At 44.1% G+C, this 24,666-nt stretch overlaps 1 protein-coding gene across 2 annotated transcripts in view; it reads left to right on the plus strand.

Annotated features, from left to right (window-relative positions):
• The window catches only part of LOC142765448 (protein Skeletor, isoforms B/C-like), a 71,415-nt gene that overhangs the window by 40,069 nt on the left and 6,680 nt on the right, over window positions 1-24,666 (plus strand). Inside the window, exons 8-12 of one of the 2 annotated variants that reach the window (XM_075866480.1) lie at window positions 198-275; window positions 3,514-3,565; window positions 18,406-18,592; window positions 23,230-23,430; window positions 24,340-24,519. In XM_075866480.1, coding sequence (XP_075722595.1) covers window positions 198-275; window positions 3,514-3,542 — 107 coding nt within the window. In that variant the 3' untranslated portion in view covers window positions 3,543-3,565; window positions 18,406-18,592; window positions 23,230-23,430; window positions 24,340-24,519. The remainder of the gene's footprint in view (window positions 1-197; window positions 276-3,513; window positions 3,566-18,405; window positions 18,593-23,229; window positions 23,431-24,339; window positions 24,520-24,666) is intronic. The other variant, XM_075866481.1, reaches the window with a different exon arrangement.

The raw sequence follows: 24,666 nt of genomic DNA on the forward strand, positions 1-24,666 counted from the left end.
GATAATAGTTCGTTGAATCACTACTTCAGCTTTATTGTAGAGTACGTGGACAGGTTTTTGTTTTTGTAACGCTCCCTACAGTGAACAGAACTTAGGACTAAAAGGAATATTTATAATCACCAGCACCTATCCACTTGCTAGCGCAGTTCAGTGCCGCCCCCTTCGCTGCCCATAAATTTATTTTGTCACTTTTGCAGGCTCACTGTCCGTGCTGTCAATTCTTACCCTCACCATCGCCGCCGTGATGACAGCCCTGGTCACTCGACAGTGCTTCGGTGAGTTGATTCTCTGTCGTAGCTAGCACCGTAATATCGTCACATGGTCATGACGTTGACGAAGGCACTAATAGGCGTATTCAAGATGACTCTTTACTCGAGTGATCGTGTGCCCACGAAAAATGATAACGCTGACTATATGCCCTGCCCATTGATAGCGGCAAACAGGTTTAGCGTCCATCGTCTATAAACTTGACAATCAACTCTTGAAAAAAAAAGAAAAAAAAACTAGACTATTCACGTCCTGCATGCAATCTTAAGGAAATCATCCTAAGCAATCTGGAAGCTCCAGAAACATTGAGGCGTGGTCGCCACCAAGCGCGGAAAATTGTATTGGCTGGTTAACTACACACACGTCAAAATAACACGCTTGGCTATATGTTCTACCACCGTTAAGCGCTTAAACGGTTGCACGAAACGGCGTAATGAAACGTACAGGCGCAGTGACTTCGTTCGGATACGCCAGGATATACATAGCGTGAGCTAAGGGGGCGTCGGCTAAGCTGAACGTTTCACGCAAGGAACTAATTACCGGCGCCAAGCCTTTCTTGTAGCAGAGGCTGTCCATTCGTCGCACACATATCTAAACGAACTGTTTACGAAGCTCGTATTCAAGTACCGAGTCGGACTAGCACTTTCACGAAGTTTCACCGTATTATCAGTCAACCAGCCTCCTGCATGGCGACGCCGCTTTGTTAGACGTTCCTCCCTTTTTTTTCGGTGTCTCCACAGTATGTTTGGCCTTCTTCTGTTCGCTCTTCTCAACCACTGATTGCCAGGTGACTACTTCGGGATTCGATGAGTTGAGGACCTGCGCTCTTTTGTGCCACTGAGCAGAAATTCTGCTCTCTTTATCCATGGCAAACGCTAGCAAACGCCCCGCTATTCGTACGTAGTGCCTCAGTAGATGCTACCAAAAGGACTAACAAGGAAGCCCAAGCGATAGTTGTTTTTATTTCAACAGCATATCATCCCCTCTTTTGCATTTTTTAGGGGTAAGCTCCTCTTAGTCTGGCCTTGTCATGCGTCACCTGTAACTGAGAGAAGAAGAGACGAGAAAGAGAAGCCAATATTTCCCGAACAGTATAATAAACGGCGCTGTCTCATAGAAGTAGATACAAACCGCAGTTGAATTGGGGCATTCTTAATGGCGCTGTACCGCTACTTTCCGATTGGCTGCTGCGCGGGCTGTGCCTGGGTACGCGGAGAACGAGTGCCTCTCTGCCTCCTGGGTTGTCGTCATGTGTGGCGGATTGTTGGTGGAACGTGGACGAAGCACAGCGGCGGGTGCGTTGAAGACGCTTGCACTCGGCTTCCTTGGCTCGTGCCTCGTCGGTGTTACACGGGCGCCTTCTGCGTTCTCGAACGCGATCGAACGCATGGACGCATGCAAGGACGGACGAACACATGGACACGTGGACAGATGGACAGACGGACACTTCTCCCCACTCATCATCATTCACTCCGTGGATACGCTGTGATTTTTTTCGTGCAACCCTCTTATAACACTGATCAGTTATAACAATAAAATTTTCGGGGCACTTCACTGGTGATATAAGTGGGTTCGACTTTGATTGATAGCATAACTGCAATGTAGCTTGACAGCACCGCAGCGGCATGCGAACGCTCGAAAGATTCACCTCCGGCAGCGGACACTGAACTGTTTAACTTAAGGTAAATGTGCGCAAAAGTATACAAATGCCGGTGGGACACACAGCATAAATGTGCTATAGGTTAGCAACGCCACGCAGGGCGCGCCACCGTGATGTATATAGCTCAGTTTTACATCGTTCCGCTTTTAAGTTCGAAACGGTGGTTCGACTCTCAGCATCGGGATACACGAACCTACGGAGGTGGCCAAAAAGCAAAAAAAAAGGACCATGTACACAGATGCGTAGTCTTGAGCACTATGAGAGGCGACACTGAAATTACCTTTGACAGGTCACAAGCGCTAATGCAGCTGGAATGCGCCAAAGTGATCATGGCAATAAATGCTAAATCAGAAATGTATATTTTGAAGCACAATACGTCGCAATTATATTGCTACATAACAAGTAATCGTATATTTGGCGGGCACCTCATGCTTGAAAAGTTTCTCCTAATTTGAAATCTTCATGTTAAACCGTAGGCTGTTTTGTCTCAATTGATGTTTTTCTGGGGACCTATGTCTCCGTTTGAAGGAATGCTAATAGCCGGCGTTGATTGTTCAAATAGTGGTCTATAACCCTCGTCGTGCTAGTTTTGTGCCAAGAAAGTGCTTATTTGAAATAAAGTCACGGTTTGATTGTCCGCATCGCGTTAGCGCACTTCAAATCACCCGTGCGAAAGCGGTCTCTTATAGGTCACTGTTTCCGTGCCCAACGTTACCCATCTTCACTACGCAGACATCAGTAGCAGCAGAGCGAAAGTAGCACAAGCTACATAGCAGCGATGACCATTGAACAATTTTCCGCAATCTCGGAGGCCATGGTAGTGCTAGCTTGGTTCAACTGGGCCCCGGTATATCGCGGCAGATGCCAAGCCTAACCACTTTAACCAATTTTTGAACCATTCGCGCCATTACCCATAGTAACGCCATCTATAACGGAAACGGACAAAAAGCATTTTATTACGGCTCTTGATCCACGGAAAGTTCTTTTTTTATTGGAGCTTGTTTGATTTCTAATAAATAATTGTAGTCCGACGCTCTCACATCATCGAAATCATTTCGCAAACGCTCCACTTGTTGCGCACGTCGTGTCATACGCTCAGCTTAATTTATTGGTAAGTAATGCACTGCTATTGATAATATTGCTAGATTAGGCATTGTCATACATTGAGCTTTCGCTCTGACATAAATTTTTCATTGCTTTTTTGCCCTTTCAAACTCGAATTTCTTGTTCCTTCTTACATTACTCACGAGTCACGACTGTATCTTCAAATAGGAGAAATGTTACATGTTAGTATGCTTTAGTTGCTTCTTGCTTCTTCTTTTTATGATTTAAAGTATCCTGTAATCCCGACCTCTCAGTACTACTTGCACCATTACAAGACATGATTCTGTCAAATAGTCTCAGAATTTATTTTGTAGTCTTTTACAGACTTCGAACACGTCCTTGTTATTTGTAATAATCATGTGTTTATGTAAAACACTTTGCCGTTTTACCCAGGTTTCTGATAAGGTTGCCTTAGAACTTCCTTTCGATCAGGACGCCATTTGAAGAACCGTAAGTTTCTGCGTTCTTTTTTTGTTCAACAGAAGGAGGCCAGCATGTCAAGAGTTCTTGAGGACGGCTGCCTATTTCCACGGGGTGAGCGTACGTCGGTAACAGTACATGACTTAAGTTTATTTTTTTATCAGCCTCTAATACGTTCATACTGGTCAGCTCCAATAGCTTAAGACTGCGTGATGTATTAAGACTCAGTATGAATAATAGTGGTGGTGGTAGTGGTTAGAAGATAAGAAAAGACACCTAATTTCTGCAACCCGGTCGGGAGCATGGCACAGTGCCTGAGAATAATAGTAAGGATTTCTTGTAGCATTCAGAAATCGAAGGTTTCTTTCATTCTTTCTCCTTGACTCGTGATTTCTATGCAAAGTTGAGAAAGTGCGCTTTACCGGTGACAAATATAGCCGTTTTAGAAACTAAGTGAGCTCAAGGACGCTCGCTTCTGGCACACCGCAGCTGAAAACATACTTAACAGAAAGAACACAAGGGACTATGACGAGCACTGAACTTTCAACAACTTTTATTGAAAAACTGCACGTGTACTTATACTGCCCGAAACCGACGACATTCACCGCACATGCGTACATATATACGCCGTCTCTGTATCGGTAGGCTGTCGAGAAACCGTGCTTGTACAGCCCTCCCCGGATAGGGAATGCGTTCCGCTTCTGTGACATCAAGCGTGATTTGCTTTTTGGTCTTTTTAATGATGGTAGTATTCGTTAGATCGAGAGAGCAACTCTGACAGATTTTAAAATGGCTGTCAAGAAAACATTAAAAATTCCTTTCTTTACTCATGCTTTTTGAATCAGCTGCATGCTCCCTTAGCCCGTCGTTAATGTATTTCTCGTTTCACCAACGTATACTTTTCTACACTCAACAAGACCCTTTTCGCGCAATTAACAAAGGGCCTTGTGCCACATACCTGTAGCGTCCTTTCCCCGGTTCCGTCGTTCTGCAGAGTTTAGACGGCCTTTTTGGTGCTGAGATATTCCCAGCACCAAAACCGTAATGCTGATTGCGTGGAAAGTGTTCATAAGTGTGGAAAAGTGTACACGCTGGCCAAATCGAGAGATGTGTCAACAACGGCCTAAAGGATATTGCAGCTATTGTAAAAAAAACGTGCGTAAAGGAAAGGATTTTAAAAGGCTTTTTGGTAGCCATTCTATACCCGTCAAGATTGCTGTCCTGACCTAACAACACTTTTGTCATTAAGAAGAGCGAAACTCGAATCATCCATGACATTACAGAAACATAACGCATTTCCTATCTTCCTATCTGGGGGAGCTTTGTGTAAGCGTGCCATCCCCACAACTTGCTGATATATGCAGTTGATGATGTCTGCTTCGCACGGTATAAAAAAGTCACATTTTCGCCAAAAGGGCTATTGTAATGGATGCGATAGCAACATATTTCAATGTTTTACGAAGCAATTATTGCTAGCATGTTTAGGAGAAGTAATAATTGTAGTAAACAGGCGCTTGCTAAGTAACCAAGATTTCTGTCTGCGGCGCGGCCACAGTAGATGACCATAATAAGGCTACTTGTGCGTGTGTATATATATATATATATATATATATATATATATATATATATATATATATATATGAATAAAAAGAAGACACACGTCGAAAACCAGTTACGTTTCGGCCGTGGGACCGGCCTTTGTCAGAATAACAGATGTAACAGTGGTGCAACAGCATATAAGCGCATACGTTTCGCTTGCAATGATCACGTGAGTGCAAACATCATAAAAACAAGTACAACAATCAGACATGAAATCTATATGGGGGCCCCTGTATCACATCCTACTTATAAGCAATCAATTAACAAGTCACGACACGTGCACAAGGATTACAGCTGGTACAAGCAATAACATCTACAACGGTCAGTTATGCAAGACGCTAAGTTTTCCCGTACTCTCATTTAAACCACCTGCGATTGTATTGAACTTAAAGATGACAAATTATTCGCGCACTTCCCTGTCATGATGCGTTCGGAAGCCAAACTCCAGAATTGTGGCTCTAATGTGGTCAAATGAGTGGCCAATTGCGTTAGCATGCTTTGATATTGGAAGGTGAGGAAGTGAAGAGATATGAGCTTTGTGATTGTTAAACCGATATCAGAAGGGTGTTTCGGTTTCGCCTACGTACTGCATTCCACTGATCAAGCATTCCAGGAGGTAAACTACATTACGCGTGTCGCAGTTATAGTCACCATTTATTTTCACGCTGAACTTAGATGCGGTGCTGTTTGCGGTAAGTGAAGTGGTCATATGCTGGCAGACTTTGCAACGAGGTTTGTTGCAAGGACGGCAGCCAGTAGGTTTACTGCGTACGCTTTTTGACGACATGAGTAGGTCACGCAGATTTTGCGCTCTTCTGTACGTCACACTTGGTGGTTCTGGGAAAATTGATTTAAGTCGTTCTCTTTTAAAAGTATGTTATGGTGCTTTCTTAAAATGGCATTTACGTGTTGCACAGGCGCGGAAAATGTTAGAACAAGGTTAGTGCAGGAAAAGACCGGCTGTTTATTCTTGGTGCTTAAAAGCGTTTTGCGGTCCTGGTTACTTGCCCTTTTTATGGCGTCATCTATAATCTTGGAAGGGTATTTCTGTTTTGATAAAGCGTTCTGAAGCTGCGCACAATTGGAATTAAAATCAGTTTCTTGGGAGCATATTCTTTAAAAACGAAGGCCTGGCTATAGGGTGTGCTGGTTTTAGAGTGCTTGACATGGTTGCTATTAAAATGAAGGTACTGTTGAGTATCAGTTGGTTTTCTGTAAACTTTAGTGGCAAGCTTGCCGTCACACATTGTCACTGTTACGTCAAGAATGTTGATAGCTTGTCCTGAGTAGGTATGAGAGAATGAAATGAACGGATGAGTGTTGTTAAAATCATGAATGAACGATAACAAATTAGGTTCACCGTGCTGCCAAATCATCAATATATCGTCAATGTACCTTTTGTAGTACACTAATTTAAGTGAACGGCTTGCCAGAAATTTGTTTTCGAGTATGCCCATGAAAATATTGGCATAACTAGGGCCTATGGGTGTGCCCATCGAGGTGCCATTAACTAGGAGGTAATGAGTGCCGTCAAATTCAAAGTTGTTTGATTCCAGGACATCAAAGTCGAGCTGTCAATTATTTTGTCACAGACAGACTCGTATGAGTGAAGTACTGCTCGTATTCCATCTGCATGGGGAATGTTCGTATATAGGGACGCTACGTCAAGGGTAACCAGGAGTGAATCAGGGGGGACAGAGAGGTCAACAATGTCGGACAAGAAGTGGTTTGTGTCTTTGATGTACGATGGAAAACAAGACGGAATTCAGTTAGTTACTGTATCTACAAATTGGGAGACCAGTTCCGTAACTGTACCAATGCCGGAAACGATGGGTCGACCAGGGTTTCCTGAGTTATGTACTTTTGGCAGGAGGTAAAAGCGCCCCGCGACTGGACTTATTGGAACGGGGGTATGCAGAGCGGAATTGGGAATTTTTCGCTTTTCAATGAGGTTAGTTAGCATGCGTATAACGATAGATTTGAGCTGCTCAGTGGGGTCTTCGTCTAGCCGCCTGTAAAAAGTGCTGTTGGAAAGCTGTCTGGAAGCTTCGCTGTCATAATCGTGTTTGTTTAGTAGTACCACAGCTCCGCCTTTATCAGCTCGTTCAATTATGATACCACCAAGACCTTTCAGTTGCTGCATTGCTGCGGTTTCGTTGATTGAAAGGTTTCTCTTAAACGGAACCTGTTTGCGGTAAATATGTAGCACATCGCGTTGAACGGCAGAGATATAGAGGTCTAGGAAGTTATTTCGTTGGGTAGGGGGGGTCCAATGTTTGTAAGATGGCAAAATAGAGGTAGGCGCATTAGCAGGGCTTTTGTCAAAAAAGTATTCTCTCAGTCCTGAATTTCTGGCAAATCTTTCATCAGCTGGAATTCACTAAAACCTCCTGTCACTGGGCAAAAATTGAGTCCTCGTGACAAGAGCGAAATTTCATCAGCGGAAAGTCCATACGAAAACAGGTCGACTACGTTAGTTGATGACAGGAGGTCACCTAGAGGTCTGTAGTTAATCGATTTCGAAGAAATTTTAGCGGTATACCTTATCGGGGGAGTATAAGGCGTAATAACTTTGTCCCTGACAAGCTTCTTTATTTTAGCTGCATATACTTCATCTGATTTTTTTCGGCGGTATGCTGCCAGCAGCGCGCATTCATGGATGGCGAGTTTATGATGAGAAAGTAATTGGCTTTCTTGGTTACGAATGGCTTTGAGTGATGTTTCGTAATGCCGAATGACAATGCGCACCAAATCAAAAGTAGCTCTCGAGAGCACCTCGTTCCACGCGAAAACCTCAAAATCAGACATGCTAGCTGTGGCGGGTTTTATGACAATGCGGAGGCCTCTAGGCACAATGCTAGCTTCTAAATAAGTTTTAACGTAGAGATATGCAATTCGCACCGTATCCGCTTTTCTATCACTTTGCGAATTTTTAAGAATATTCTAGATACAGAGTAGTCGGAAGAATCTTTACAAGGACGATTAGATGGGACTCGCTTGCTGGATTTCGAGTTGACCGGTCGTGCGCTCGCGCGCTCCGCGCGCTTGCGATCTCCCGCGTCAGCGTGGCTCTGGCCGACTGGACTCGCCCTACGTCATCTCCTGCCACCGACGACCTTCCACCTCCGACGACAGTGCAGCTCTGATTTACTGGACTTGTTCTATGCCATCCACCGACGCCGAAAGGAGCTCTCGCAGGTGCGCCCCGTCCTCGGACTCCAGTGACCGTGCTCCATCTTTCCTATCTCTTCTATCCCCTCGATTTGTCCTCGCTCGCTGTGGCTTACCACACGTCTCTTCTTCTCTTCTCCTTCTTCGGCTTTCCCACATCTTTACTCCTATCCTTTTTATCCCTCCTCACCCCCCTCCCTCGTGAGCTACTGTGGCGGTGTCGCTCTTTGAAGCAGACAATAACGGGGCTCGCTTTTCTCTTCTTTTCTCTTTTCATAGCCACTCCGACGATTAGATGGTAGTCACTGGGCCTTGCTTTTTAGAGATCATCGGTGCGATGAGTTCGCAGTAAGCAGCAGGAGGCTTGAGCAGTAGGGGCACCAGAAGTCGAAACACTGACAGTTTTGGACGTAGTAGGCATCGGCTGTTGTAGACATGGCGGGTTCGAAAGCGCATTGTCCGTCGTCGACTGTATTACTGCAGGAATCGTGTCGTTGGGCTGGCTAGAGGGTAGCTGGTTGTCCGATGCTCGAGGCAAGTGATTGTTGCACGTCACGGGCGATTTCGACAACCCTAGAATCGGCTGAACGTGATCGTCTGAGGTTGACTTCGTAGTAGATTGTGAAGGAGAACGATGGACGCCCGGTAGTTGGCAAGCCTACGAGCCGTTCTCCGAGGGGCAATTATTTCGACAGGATTCAAGGACTGGTCCGCTGGGTAAAGATTCATCCTTACTTCCTTCACTAGTCCGCTCATGCGCGGAGGCACCGCGTGTCTGGTTACCACTAGTTGTAGGTAAGCTATATATATATATATATATATATATATATATATATATATATATATATATATATATATATATGAGTTCTAACAGACAGTGAAGTCAAGGAATGTACAGGGGAAGTTATTAGAAACAATGGAATGTAAATAAGAAGAAAGAAAAGTGGATGAAAAAATAACCAGCCGTGAGCAGCTCACGGCTGGTTCCTGTTCTTGCTGGCTCCTACTCACGGCTGGTTATTTTTTCATCCACTTTTCTTTCTTCTTATTTACATTCCATTGGTTCTAATAACTTCCCCTGTACATTCCTTGGCATTACTGTCTGTTAGATCTCATATTGTGTTAAAACACGGAAAAACGAGCCCTTAGGTATACACTTCTTTTCCTTATTATATATAAATATTTATATATATATATATATATATATATATATATATATATATATATATATATATATATATATATATATATTGAAGAGAAGGCACGACAAGTCCGGGTATTTTCTATATTGAATGAACTTGCAGATAGCAAATTTGAAAAAGAAATTGTCTTTGCTAATGTTTCGGCTTGGCACGGCCTTCGTCAGAATACACACATTATATATATATATATATATATAGATATATATGTATATATGTATATATATATATGTGTGTGTGTATGTATGTATATATATATAGTAGATTATAAAGAGTCTTGCTTCGGTTGCCGTAGAATCAAGGCCAAATATGTATACGCCTCTAAAAAACTGTTTATTGGTGACGTTTTCATCGGAGACTAATCTTCATCGATGTCTGATGAAGATCGGTCTCCGATCGAAACGTCACCCGTAAACATTTTTTAAAGGCGTGTACTTATTTTCCCTATATATATATATATATATATATATATATATATATATATATATATATATATATATATATATATATATATGACGCTAGGATGAATGGGAGACGTGGCTTGGCTCATACGCCATGTTTATTCTAAAAGCACTTCTTCCTCCTCGGCTTCTACCAACCATCGCTACCTTCATACTTCACATGATTCCCCCTCCCCCCGAAAGAAAGCATGAGTTCCAACTTACAAACAAGAAAAAGTAAACAAGGAGTGGTTTGGAAGTCACCAATGTCAAAATAAGGAGGTAGTCTCACAAATTTTAAAATGCACGTGTTGTCTTCTTCGTGGCTAAGACTCGAAGGGAGAGTGTGGCAGTCCGGTGATATCAATAAGAGATCTGGCGGGCGAGTCTGATGGTTGCGTCCTGGATAACACAAGAATGCTTTGAACGTGGAGACTGATGAAATATCTGGCATTATTGCGAAGAGTGGACGCTGTTTGAAAGCGTTGCAGTAGATCGGTCTTCGGCGTCACTGTCTTTGCGGCGTGCGTGCTCGTTGTTGTAAACTAACGGGATGGTGTCTGAATCCTTGCGTGGTGGAACTGGTGACTTCTCGTCTTGTTCGGTGTATCCTGAGGTTTCGGAGCTGTAATCTTAGGCGCAGTCTTGATATTTTGTGCCAAATGCGTTTCTGGCGCCGATCCCTTATGCGAAGATGCCTCGCTTCTTGAAGGTGTTTTAAGACGCTTGCTTTGCGTCGTCGTCCTTGTTGGTGTGTCCGTTGTAGTTCCTGGAGTTTGTGGAGTTTCCTTTGCTGAAAGTGCTCGTCTTTTTGTGAAAGTTGATCAGATGGGCATCTTTCAGGAGCATTTGTCTGCTTTTCTTTGCATGGTGATTTGATCAGTAAATAGTCGATAGTTGTTAGGGTGTCAAGATTCTTGTCAGGCAGTGGAGATAGTGTGCCAGAATTGAAAGAAAAATCTGCTGAGGCTCTTGCAACGACATTCTTAATGGACGTTCATGGCACAGGGAAGTGCTTGAAAGTTGATCGTTCCGAACCTCCTGTGTCGATTGGGCTCCCAGGTGGCTGGGAACTCGACGGCGACACTGCGAGAGGATTGGTTTGGTCAGATTTTACTTGGGGCTGTTTCTCTGTGTCCACAGCTTGGGAGATAAGCTGTTCTGATGCATGAATGACGATTGTTGGTCCAAGGCTTGGCTGAGTATATTCGGAGTTCCGCAGCTCTATCCCAACCGTAGTGGGCGAGTGAGGCGTGAGATGAGTGTTGTGAGCAATGAAACAGCGAAGTGATGTAAAACCAGGATGCGGGCCAAGTCTGCGAGATGGGGAGTAAGCTGCTCCAATGCGTGGAGACTGATTTCCACTCTTTGAGTCATCTTGGTGTTGTTTGGTATTTTCCCTATGTGTCAGCTGGTCTACCATGAACAAGGCGTCCTTATGACATGAACAGTGACCGTTAGGAGCCTTTGAAGAGCTGCGTCGTAGAAAACCAGGTGGTGGACCATGTATGCGAGACGAAGCATGCAAGGCATCGGTAGGGTGAGCGACGTCTCGTGTCGTATGTTGATGCCACGACTTCGGAAAGGCCGACTTCCGTACACAAGGGAGCTGCACTTGACGGTTGGGTTTTTCCCAATATACGAATGGTCTTCTGTAAGTAAACGCATGTGCCACTTTGTCTTGAGGCACTTGTCGATTCGCGCTGGACTTTCGAATGCTTGATGACTGCTTAGGAAATTGAGGATAGTGTGCAGTTGTCTCTAGATGGTTAGCAATGAGTAAGTCTTGGTAAGAGTCATTAAAAGGGGTAATCATCTCCTCTTTAATTTTTGCCATGATTCGTCGTTCTGGAATATGTGAGTTAGGCAAAATTTGAATGCCTCACCGGTGACGTAGTCGCTGAAGTTTGTCCTCTACGGGTCCGTCGTACGCTGATCCGGTGTACTTGGGGATGTCGAGGTCAGCCAATGGTTCTGTCATGGGGCTGGTCATTGTCCTCCTAAGCGATGATTCGGTAGTCAATGTACGGTCAGGGCGTCTTCTGGGGAACTGCGTCGATGATGAGTGACTGATGAAGTGGCAGGCAGGTCTCCATCCTGTCGACTCGTGTGACGCTATGATGAATGGGAGACGTGGCCTGGCTCATACGCCATGTTTATTGTAAAAGCACTTCCTCTTCGGCTTCTACCAACCATCGCTACCTTCATGCGTCATATATATAATATAAGAATATATATATATATATATATATATATATATATACCTCTACGTGATTGATGGCGGCGGAGACGGCGAACTTCGTTGAGGATGTCCCTATCTTTGCTATCGCAATAAAATAAAATACGCGTGCAATTTTCCATTGACATATGTTGAATATAAGTGCTCGACATCGTCATTTGTGTTCCATCCACTGTGTGTGTTTCGAGCTGTATTGTGTGCCAGAATTATGTACCAACAAGCCCAACTCGCTACATTCATCAAAGATCATTACCACTCAAAATATTCAAACAATCATGGCAGTGCTTTTGTTTGAGCAAGCTGGTGCAGCATTTTCCAAAAAATACAGCACGAAAAAATGGATGTAAGTCAAAGCGGGACAACCAGTGCGGCCTTTGCGATTCCATCAAACTTTTTGCACAATGTAATCCTTTTCTTTTACCAAGTGACTTCACCAGACTACTGTATACCGACAGCTTATTATGGGCAGTAACAGCGCACAAACTCACGGGACGAATAGAAGAGACACAAACAAGCACTGACTCTCAACTGAAGAATTTATTGAATTATACAAATTATCTGAACACATAAGATAAAAACACACAAGAACATGCGCAGAGGTGCCGGCGAAGGACCATGTCGACGTCATTATTAATTTCACGCCACGGGTAACTGCACAGGTGTGACATATTTCATTCAAACAGACATGCTACTGATTAGGATTTCTTCTTTTTCATGCAAAGATATTGATGTCTGACTAACGCAGGACTCCCCTTCTTTTTTGATATGGAATGCTTTCATTAGTTCTCTTGTGATCTGATCGCTGTGTTTGAAGACCACTACTTTTTAATTGAACAAGGGCCTGCATCCACACGTGTGGCAGTGCGAAGGCAAATTCGCGTACGCGCTGGTTTTGAAGGTTCCGGTGTGTTCTTTTCGTCGTACACAGAGCCAACGCCCTGTTTGCCCAATATAAACCCGTCCGCATGTTAAGGAAATTCTGTACAGCACCCCCAGTAAGTAGAGTAGTGAGGCGTCCCTGTGTTTTACACCGCACTTATTTTGGCTAGAGCTCTTTTTATCATGCTTTTTGTTCAATATACGATACCGGGAGAGCACCTAGAGGCACTCAAGCTCGGCCCTAAGTTCTGCGCGGAACCGAGGCTCAGCGCCATTGAGCTCCTCGCCCTAGCGAGGACTGTTTCTAAGCATGCTACGGAGGATGGGAGGACAAGGTGTGTGTCTGAGTGTGCAGATGTCATTATGCGTAGTCAAAAAGAAACACAAAAGAATAGCATACGGTTACTACCTCTTGCTGAGTCCTTGAAGTAAAAAAAAAGTTGATGTTGTTTACCGCGGCTAAGAAAGGGTTTTTTTTGTACTGTTGACTGATGGACAGTTCTCTTTAAACGCTTCAGTTGCTGTTATAAAAAACTTCCGGATAGTGAAAGGTGAGCCTAAAAAAGTTAAGAACACGGCGAAGAGCCTCTTGTAGGAAATGAACCAAGAAACCCAGTCTAGAATTGTAACGAAGGCTCAGGGGTTACAACTTGAACCTTTCTTTTCAATAAAGACCCACAAACCAGAGCAGCCTTTTCGCACTATTGTTTCCGAAAGAGGCACATGGCAATTGATCATTTCAACTTTTCTGCAGAAGCATCTATAAAAACTAAAAGGGAAAGATTTATTCATTAAAGTAACTCGCAATAATCGTTGTAGAATTGCGTTCTGCTTAGTTTGACGGATGCACGGCATTCAGTGTAAACGTAGTGGATTTATATCATTCCCTTCCACAGCGGGAGCTAATGAAATCTGTTAAAGAATGCATTACGGAGGACAACGTCGAGCATAATTTCCAAAACAACTGTGATTAGAAGGTGAAAACCTTTCAAGAGTTATTGATGTTCCGTTTGCAATCAACCTTCATATTTTGGGAAGGGAAAATGATGATTCAAAAAGCGGTTGTCTGTATTGGGTCGTGGCCCCAGTTCTCAGCGACATCTTTCTCGGGAAATTGATTCCAGACTAGAAAACAAGTTAAAGGGGAAGGTGGTTCGTGTCGCGCGTTACGTGGATTCTTACTTAATAGCAGTGCCCAAAAATAGGGAGCGCATGAATTTTGAAAAGGCTCAGCCAATCTTTCAAGAAACGGGAATGGGGCTAAAATTGACCAGCGAAATGCCTTCACAGCATGCCTTACAACTCCTAGACATAAATATAACTTTTGTCAGCCACCGCCGTTGTTTGGTGCATAACCCAAGATCAGTAAAACATTTGCCTAATTATAGGTCCGGTCATTCAAAATTAGTGAAGAAGGGCAACACCACGTCTAGCCTCGGGGCTGCGATCCTGAAGTCGTGTAGGCACCGGGCGGAACAAAGCTTCTACGAACAGGTGTGTCGCCTTCAGGTAGCCGGCTTCCCGACGCCCTTTATCACTTTTGTTTGCGAAGGTCTCATACGTGAGATCAAGAAGGGTGTTAAAAGTGTTAAAAAACAAGAGAGGTCAAAGCAATTGTCAGCCACCGCCCTTGTTTGGCGCATAACCCAAGATCAGTAAAACCTTTGCCTAACTACAAGTCCGGACATTCAACATTTGTGAAGAAGGGCATCACCACGTATAGCCTCGGGGCTGTGATCCTGAAGTCGTGTAGGCACCGGGCGGAACAAAGCTTCTACGAACAGGTGTGTCGGCTTCAGGTAGCCGGCTTCCCGACGCCCGTTATCACTATTGTTTGCGAAGGTCTGATACGTCAGATCAAGAAGGACGTTAAAAGTGTTAAAAAACAAGAGAGATCAAAGCAATTGTCAGCCACCGCCCTTCTTTGGCAAATAACCCAAGATCAGTAAAACCTTTGCCTAACTACAAGTCCGGTCATTCAAAATTAGTGAAGAAGGGCACCACCACGTCTAGCCTCAGGGCTGCGATCCTGAAGTCATGTAGGCACCGTGCGGAACAAAGCTTCTACGAACAGGTGTGTCGCCTTCAGGTAGCCGGCTTCCCGACGCTCGTTATCACTTTTGTTTGCGAAGGTCTGATACGTCAGATCAAGAAGGGTGTTTAAAGTGTTAAACAACAAGAGAGGTCAAAGCAATTGTCAGCCATCGCCCTTGTTTGGCGCATAACCCAAGATCAGTAAAACCTTTGCCTAACTACAAGTCCGGTCATTCAAAATTAGTGAAGAAGGGCATCACCACGTCTAGCCTCAGGGCTGCGATCCTGAAGTCATGTAGGCACCGTGCGGAACAAAGCTTCTACGAACAGGTGTGTCGCCTTCAGGTAGCCGGCTTCCCGACGCCCGTTATCACTTTTGTTTGCGAAGGTCTGATACGTCAGATCAAGAAGGGTGTTAAAAGTGTTAAAAAACAAGAGAGATCAAAGCAATTGTCAGCCACCGCCCTTCTTTGGCAAATAACCCAAGATCAGTAAAACCTTTGCCTAACTACAAGCCCGGTCATTCAAAATTAGTGAAGAAGGGCATCACCACGTCTAGCCTCAGGGCTGCGATCCTGAAGTCATGTAGGCACCGTGCGGAACAAAGCTTCTACGAACAGGTGTGTCGCCTTCAGGTAGCCGGCTTCCCGACGCCCGTTATCACTTTTGTTTGCGAAGGTCTGATACGTCAGATCAAGAAGGGTGTTGAAAGTGGTAAAAAACAAGAGAGGTCAAAGCAATTGTCAGCCACCACCCTTGTTTGGCGCATAACCCAAGATCAGTAAAACCTTTGCCTATTTACAAGTCCGGTTATTCAAAATTAGGGAAGAAGGGCATCACCACGTCTAGCCGCGGGGCTGCGATCCTGAAGTCGTGTAGGCACCGTGCGGAACAAAGCTTTTACGAACAGGTGTGTCGCCTTCAGGTAGCCGGCTTCCCGACGCCCGTTATCACTTTTGTTGCCGAAGGTCTGATACGTCAGACCAAGAAGGGTGTTAAAAGTGTTAAAAAACAAGAGAGGTCAAAGCAATTGTCAGCCACCACCCTTGTTTGGCACATAACCCAAGATCAGTAAAACCTTTGGCTAACTACAAGTCCGGTCATTCAAAATTAGTGATGAAGGGCATCACCACGTCTAGCCTCGGGGCTGCGATCCTGAAGTCGTGTAGGCACAGGGCGGAACAAAGCTTCTACGAACAGGTGTGTCGCCTTCAGGTAGCCGGCTTCCCGACGCCCATTATCACTTTTGTTTGCGAAGGTCTGATACGTCAGATCAAGAAGGGTGTTAAAAGTGTTAAAAAACAAGAGAGGTCAAAGTAATTGTCAGCCACCACCCTTGTTTGGCGCATAACCCAAGATCAGTAAAACCTTTGCCTAACTACAATCCAGACAAAATGATCCAGACATGGATCAATTGTCTGGCAAATTCAAATGACAAATTCAAATGACAAATTCAAATTATTCAAATGACAAATGACCGAGACAAAATAGGAAGAATACGCCTTTCGCCCTCGAGTCTTAAGGGATGGCGTTTCTGTTTCCATGCATGGTAAACCGGAATCGCAGTCCTTATTCGGTGGCTTTCGGAGCAGTGCCTATGACATATGATTTGTGTATTTTGCGAGGGAGCTGTCTTTCCCAAAACACGCTGTCCTAATTGAGAAGAAAGAAAAAGTGTGGCGTTCCGTATGCTTCGCGGGTATATTGTAGTCTTCAGAGCCACCAGGGACCCATGCACCCATCGCACTTGTTCACTTCTGACGTCAATACCTGACTAGATGTTTTACATATGAAAAAAACACACCGAAGATCACGATCGTCCTTAAGGCAAACTCTGAGCGCTGCTTGGTGTAGGAGCAACCCCACTATGGTTTGAGGTTCTCGCTCTCCGTGGTTGTAGCAATGTAACAAACGTCACATGCCGCCTGAGAAACTTTCAGCGCCCGAGCGCTACAAACACCATGCAGTGCAGTTCAGGCACCCCGAATCAAGTGAAATGTGGACAGCACATTTAAGACAAGCAAAGCCAGATGCAGTGCAAGTACCGTCCCTGCATAAGTAGGGGCCCCGACTGAGAGATGGGCGTGCTTGATAGAGGAAGAAAGAAAGTGAAGTTAGAGGCTATTGGCCTATGAAATATACGGACTTCGTGTTCTATCTTTTTCGTCCTTGTTCGCTTTATCGGTTACATCGACGGCGACAACACCAACGGTGACACTGCTCAATGCAGAAATGACAGCTTAAGAGCTTCGCTCTGAAAATAATATAGAACATTCAGTTGTACCCTGTAGATGCGAGTGCATCCATGAAGCTATAGCATTGCAAGGCAATGGTCATGCTGCTCTAGATAATGCCATCAATACTTGCTTGCGTACAACACTGCCAAATAGCACAAAAGGCAAGCACGTTGTCATTCGGCACAAAGGAAAATATGTCCACACTACGGCAACACTATGTCAGTAACAATATATATGAAAACTTTGAGAAAAAGACCAGAAGAGTGGAACGTCTGACAAGAGTGACTAAGCACACATATTTCAGCAAAGCTATGCTTACTACAGGAATGCTTTCTCGTTGAAATTTAAAAAAAAATACTCAAGCAATTGTCATAGCAGCAACAACGTTATAATGTGCTGGCACGTACCTAGACATCCGTGTGCCTATGTGAGCAAACATTTCTAACTATAGCACGTAATAGTGTTCTACAAACTAATGTGAGTGAGACTTACGTGTAAAAGGAAGCATTACGTACAGATACAGAGGATTAGGCACGATATACAACCCCATTTATCCCAGGTGGTCAAAATTTCCAGAGCCCTCCACTACGGCGTCTCTCATAATCAAATGGTGGTTTTGGGACGTTAAACCCCACAAATCAATCAACCCCATTTATAGTGAATTATGCCCTTTCTTTACCTGGTGGCTTCTTTTCTTACTTGAGGCAAATATATAATAACAAGAAGTGTGTAGGCATATTCCAGAAACAAAAAATGACTCAAATAAAAAAAACTGGCAGTGCTGCGGAATATTCATATGCCTCTCACTTCTGACGAGATTCAAAGTGTAACATAAAGTGGGACAAGCGTCCACAAAATATACTTGCCGAATATGTGTAATGAATACGCCATAGGTATGTATTTGTTGTGTAACAATATTTTCTTTTAAAACAAACAATTGATAGTATTGCTTTTCAATTGTTTTGGACAGTGATCTCACCCTCTGAGATATTGTACATTAGTATATGCTGCAACAATCATTAGTCAGATTTAGCTTCCGAGAGAATCAATGCATAAAGAAGGCGTACATTGGTGTAAGCATGACCATACTGTATGATAGTGTTTTTATAGGCATAAGATTGTATTACGTGCATTTAAAACAGATTATTTATTTCAGGTATACTCCCAAACAAAAGAAACTTGAAAAAATTTGTGCCTTGCTCTTCTGGCTGCTGCTGCCTGAAGGCCACATCTCTAAATGATATCTTGAAGCTTGACATCCACAGATTTGAAGAGCACAGTCTTAAGCATGAAGAGTACACCTGTACTTTTTTTGTATTTTGCTAGAGTCTGCCACAATTATGGTGAGTCGCTTGACTAGATGCTGTGTCCATGAAACTAAAGAATGGATGAGAAATTTTAAAATAATTTGTTATAAGATCAATGTTTCTTCACGTTTTTCTATTTAGAAGTGCGGAGTCTATGCACCACGTACATCAGTGCAGGAAAATTTCGCAGAAGTAAAATGATTTCAGGTGAATTACGGAATCTATAGCTTTCCAACCTGAGCACACTTAGGATGTTGAATTTTGTCGCTTTGCGCGTAATACTTTGCATGTAATACATACAAGTAAGTCATCACCACTTTCATAAAAGATCTTCACAGGGACGCTTGCTATGAATATGGCACACGCAATCAGGGCAATATATTGTCACGTGCTTGCTCAAGAAAGACGTTGGCAGTTGTGCATGTGCCATGAAGGAATATGAAATGGACGAAAAAGAAGAACTCGCTTGTGTGTTCTAATAAAAAGACGGCCCTGCTTCTGGTGTCTCAATCTCTGCGGCAAGACCTCTGTTTGACGTCGTGACACTGGTGGAGGTGCTGGGTAGGGGGGAACGCAGAGGGCCCGAAGATCCTCACGCAGTATTTTCCTAATCATTTGTCGCAGGGAACTTTCGCATATGGTAGTGTTCTGAGCTGCAGCACTTACTGCCGTGTGGTTCGACAGGCGGTCAAAATGTCGGCAACGTTGTTGCAGTGCGCACTCGATGACAGTCGCCTATCTTATGAATCCATATACTGTTGTAGGTGGATTTCGTCCGATGCCCACAAACACTGGTTCCTTAATAACACCCTGCATTAGGTGACGCACCTTCTTTGCCTCGGGCACGTCAGGGTCAGCTCGTCGAAACAGACGGATCATACCCTCTGGGTACACGGTGGCTTTTTCCTTGGGTTTTGCACGTGGGCCTCAACCAGTTGCTCTGTGCGGTCCCGTCGGTCCGAGTTCAAAAATGTAGCGAAGAGCTTTCGACGGAAATCTTCCCAATATTGGAATATAGCCCCGCGGTTCTCGTACCACGTGCGAGTGCTATTTTCCAGTGCGAAATATGCACGACCAAGTTTGTGCTGTTTGCTCCAGTGGTTGGAAACAGCGACCCGTTCGAACTGTTCGAGCCAGTCCTCGACATCCTCAAACTCTTCCCCACGGAAAACTTCAGGAACGCGAAGATGTTCAAGAGTCACATGCGAGGAAAGAGTGGTCTGCGATGGAAGGATAGCCGTGGATGTCGTAGGAGCTGCCACGCTGGAAAGAGGAGGAAAAGGTGCGGACTCCGGACTTAGACCTAGTAGGCGCCTACTGAATCGGTGCACCGGAGTCGTGACGAGGGGCTGAGTCTCTGGACTAGGTGAACGGGCCCAAGCAAGACTGCCCTGCATCAGGTTGTAGGCTCCAGCACCTCCACTTTTCCTCTATTGTGGCGCCATTTACAATTCTCACACGTGAGGACGTCCCATTCTTTTAGGGTGAACAAGAGCAAATGGCATTCAATGAACTACGACAAGGCCTGCGAACACCTCCAGTCCTTGCGCACTTCGATCAGGAAGCCCCTAGAGCACTTTACACTGACGCCAGCAATGTAAGTCTGGGTGCCATTTTGGTGCAGTGGCAAGATGGCTGTGAAAGAGTAATTGCCTACGCCAGCAGAACTCTCTCTCGCACGAAGGAGAACTACTCGACTACCGAGAAGGAGTGTCTCATCGCGGTGTGGGCGGTCATCAAATTTCGTCCATATTTTTATTGCCGCTCCTTCAAGGTTGTTATCGACCATCACTCATTGTGCTGACTCGCCAACTTTAAAGATACATCTGGCCGTTTCGCGCACTGGAGCCTAAGGCTTCAAGAATTAGACATGACCGTCATCTATAAATCTGGGAAGAGGCACACCGATGCTGACTGTCTCTCACGGTCGCCAGTGGAGACTATCGCTCATAATGATGAAAACATCGCAGCATTCTTGAGAGTTGTCAACACGGCCACTATATCACAAGAGCAGCGCCGTGACCACGAGCTGTTACCGCTCATTGAATATTGAAAAGGACGACGTAAAGACGTGCCACGGTTATTTGGTAGAAGACTGCCATCTTTTTGGTTGCGAAACGATGTTCTCTATAAGAAAAAAATCTGACCAACTGGCAACCGCACTTGCTGGTCGTGTCTGCCTCTCTTCGAAAAGAAATTAAGGAAGCGTACCATGATAAAGCAACTTCTGGTCATCTAGGCTACACCCGAACATTGTGCCGACTACGATACAAGTACTACTGGCCAAAGTTAACTGCTGCTGTTAACCATCATGTGCGAACTTGCCCCGACTGCCAAAGACGCAAGGCGCCTCCCAGCAAGCCAGCTGGTCTATATCATCAAGTATAAGCACCAGCGAAGCCGTTCACCCAGATTGGTATGGATTTCCTGGGTCCCTTTCCAACTTCCACAACAGGGAACAGATGGATTATTGTAGCCACCGATTACCTCTCCCATTATGCGGAGACTAAAGCTATGCAGCACGGCACAGCAGCAGAACCCGCTCAGTTCTTCATCGAAAACATCGTTTTTCGGCAACATCATTTTTCGGCATGGCGCTCCGACAGCAGTGATCACAGACAGAAGATCTGCCTTAACCGCAGAGCTTTTGGAGTCGGTGCTCAGACTCAGCGGTACAGCTCACCGGAGAACAGCTGCATATTGTCCGCAGAAAATGAACTGACAGAGCCTTTCAATAGGACCCTCACAGACATGATCAGCATGTACGTTGACACGGAACATAAAAAACTGGGATTAGATATTGCCGTACGTGCCTTTTGCCTCTAATACCGCTCGACAAGAAACCACTGGAATGACACCTTTCAGTATGATCTGGGGTCGCGAAGTCACGGCAACGCTGGCATGTGTGTGACGACATCCATGTAGACGCCGAAGAATTCAGTCAACGCGCCGAGGAAGCCACACAGCTCATGTACGTGCGCATCTGTGATCAACAGCATCAAGATGCACAATGATATAACCCCCGACACAAGTTCATTAGCTATACACCAGGCGACAAGGCCTGGGTATGGATTGCGATACGTCGACGTGGCCTCTCTGAAAAACAACTAAGACGGTACCTTGGCCTATACAGCGTCACGCGACGCTTGAACGACGTATACTACGAAGTTGTTCCCGGCACTGACTGTAGTTCTAAGCGCCAAAAGCATTTACCCGAAGTCGTGCACGTCGTGCGTATGAAACCGTATTTATCGAGTTAATTAGCTCCCGGTTGCCGTGTTGGCGCGACCACTTCATATGCCTGGTAAAGCGCCGAAGTTGCACATCGGGAATATGCCTCTTTCGGAGGGAGGCAAATGTCACGTGCTTGAACAAGAAAGACGATGGCAGTTGTGCATGTGCCATGAAGGACTATGAAATCAATGAAAAACAAAAGAACTCGCTTGTGCGTTCTATTAAAAAAACCGACCTGCTTCCGGTGTCTCTATCTCTACGGCAAGACCTCTGTTTTGACGTCGTGACAATATTAGAGTATATGAGAACACCATGTCATATACAAAAATACCTTGTGGATCCGTTAATCTATATAAAATATTGTACTTTATTTCGGTTTGCTTGTTTTCAATGTTGAGTTGCCATATTCAAGAAGATTTGGCGCGATGTCCTCAAAAGTAAACAATGCCCAACACCCAGAGTTCACACGATTGGCCCTCCAAGCTCGGCTTGACGCCGCCCGTGTGGCACTATACGGGTGGCGTGAGGTCTGTGCTGCACCTTCTCTGGACGAAATGAAGACTTACTCAACATCACCATCAAGCTCGGCATGCAAATGTTCTATATCAAAGTAAATGTAACTCAAAGCAAATACAGTACAGTTTACGTTAGTAATACAGTGAGGCCAAAAAATATTTTAAGCACGAGTACTCTAATACATGTAATTACCACCTACTTAAGTTATACCTATTTGCAATATTACCTGTACAGGTATATGGCATAAATCAATAACTCTATTTTGGAGGCTGTTGCAAGTTGCTCAAACTGGAAACCTGTACACGACACTTCGATACAGACAGCCACGGATGAGGTAATTAAATGACGCAGCTCCACGACGTCAAGCTCAATCTCCGGCGTCAGCATATTTATGATCCTACTGAAATGCGGACGTTGCCTTGCATCACTGCACCTGGGAGTACCGAGGGCAACATTACAGAGACTAATGGATGTATGCACATTCAGAGTGCACAGTATTTAAGATTGAATTGTAGGTTCAAGAAACCATGATAACGAAGATGAAACTGGAAACTTCCAACATGAAAGGACTCACAGCGATGCCATCTCAAAAACCAGGAGCAAGCTTTTTTTTATTTCAATATGAGTTTCTGAGCCACTCATGATCTACATGCGTAATGTACAAGTTGGGAAAAAACATTTTTTGGTTCTGCGTAGCACTGTGTATTATATTACAAGTATCAAAAGTTTAAAACATAGACACAAGTAAGAAGTATTTCAAATAATGTCTTTGCTGTTCGTGTTTTACACATGCTTATGATGTAAACTCTGTTCGTGGCCTTCAGTACCACAGAGATTGCGTTTAGTCTAGAGTTTCAAGTTCCTACTTGATTCTCCTGCAGTATTTAGGTTCTCTAATTATGTCAATCATTTCATTCTTCTAGCTCATTCGATAGGGGCAAGTCAAAAAACCCCCAGTTACTGCTTGAAGCCGAAAGCTCCAGGGAACACATGTGGGAGAGGTCCATTTACTTCATGGTATTTTGATTCTGAGAGCCGTAAATGCAAGGCTTTCACCTTCGGCGGATGCAACGGCAACTTAAACAGGTCTTCTTCGGAAGGACAGTGCCAACGCTGGTGCTTACGTAAGTGAATTCCTTCCCTATATTAGAGCCTTTCTATCCAGCTATCTGGGAAAGCACGGCGTTTAGATCAATGTAGAAAAGCGTCAAAAAGTATTCATGTCAGGTATATTCGTAATAGGACCATCGTCCACATTAGCACTCGCTCTCTATACTTAGGCCTCCTACTATGTTCGGTGATAAATATTAGAAAATATTCAGATATACAACATTTCTAAGCAAACTATCAATATAATAAAATGTTCTCGATTATCAAAACCTTCCAGTTCATTTCAATAATAAATAATTATTACACAGCATGTACAAAACCAGAAACGAATAGAAAAATAAAAAGAAAATGACAGCATTTAGGTACAAGGAAGAAAGCAAAGCAGATCTGCAGTTATCAAACTGACGTATTAGGAGAGTATCGAACGTTTTTTGTCGAAAAATTAACAGTAATATTAATGCTGCAAATTACAATATGCAAATTTTTGAGTCACATATTTATCAATACTGATATTTAGCGTGTAATCAAGTGCGCGTAACGTAAAAATAATTACTACTCAAAAATATGCCCGAGAATAGGTACGTCGATATTATACCTTGTTTTTACAAAAAAAACTTTTTCTCAAATTGGCAATATGCCAATATCAACCGACATTATACAACGCAAGCATTGATGAGTTCACTCGAACTAATATTGCACGTTGGTTTTGTTGTTGTTCTTCATAACTGCCGATGGGATAAAGCATCCAGGACAAAAAAAAGAAGAGTGACGCGTGAACAATCACATATAACGCAAAAATGACAGAGGCTAATGTTTTGTGCGCTTTAGTGAGATAAAATGCCATGGCATCTTGCTAAATCGAGAGCTGAGAAACATGTTGCTTAAATTTCGTATTGCACACAACAATTTTTTTTTTTGCGCAGGTGGTGTTCCAGAGAAACCAGTCTGTAGCTTGACTGTCGAAAAAGTTAAACGGATTGGGGGCATTTTCGCATGGTCATATAATGCTACACAGGACCAATGTCAAGTGCTCCTGTACAGCGGGTTTGGCGGAAACTCGAACAAATTCAGAAGTTGTTATCAGTGCATGAACAGATGTAGTGGTGAGTTTCTTCTTATTCAAACATGCAAAAATTTTGCCCTTTATCAACGCTTCAATAGCTTCTCTGACTTGTAAATCATTTCTAAGTCTAGAAACCAATTGACCAGCCGCTCAGTACTCGCGCTGTGTGCCTTGATGGATGCATAGC

The sequence above is a fragment of the Rhipicephalus microplus genome, chromosome 6 (genome assembly GCF_043290135.1).
Source record: "Rhipicephalus microplus isolate Deutch F79 chromosome 6, USDA_Rmic, whole genome shotgun sequence".
Classification (NCBI taxonomy): Eukaryota; Metazoa; Arthropoda; class Arachnida; order Ixodida; family Ixodidae; genus Rhipicephalus; species Rhipicephalus microplus.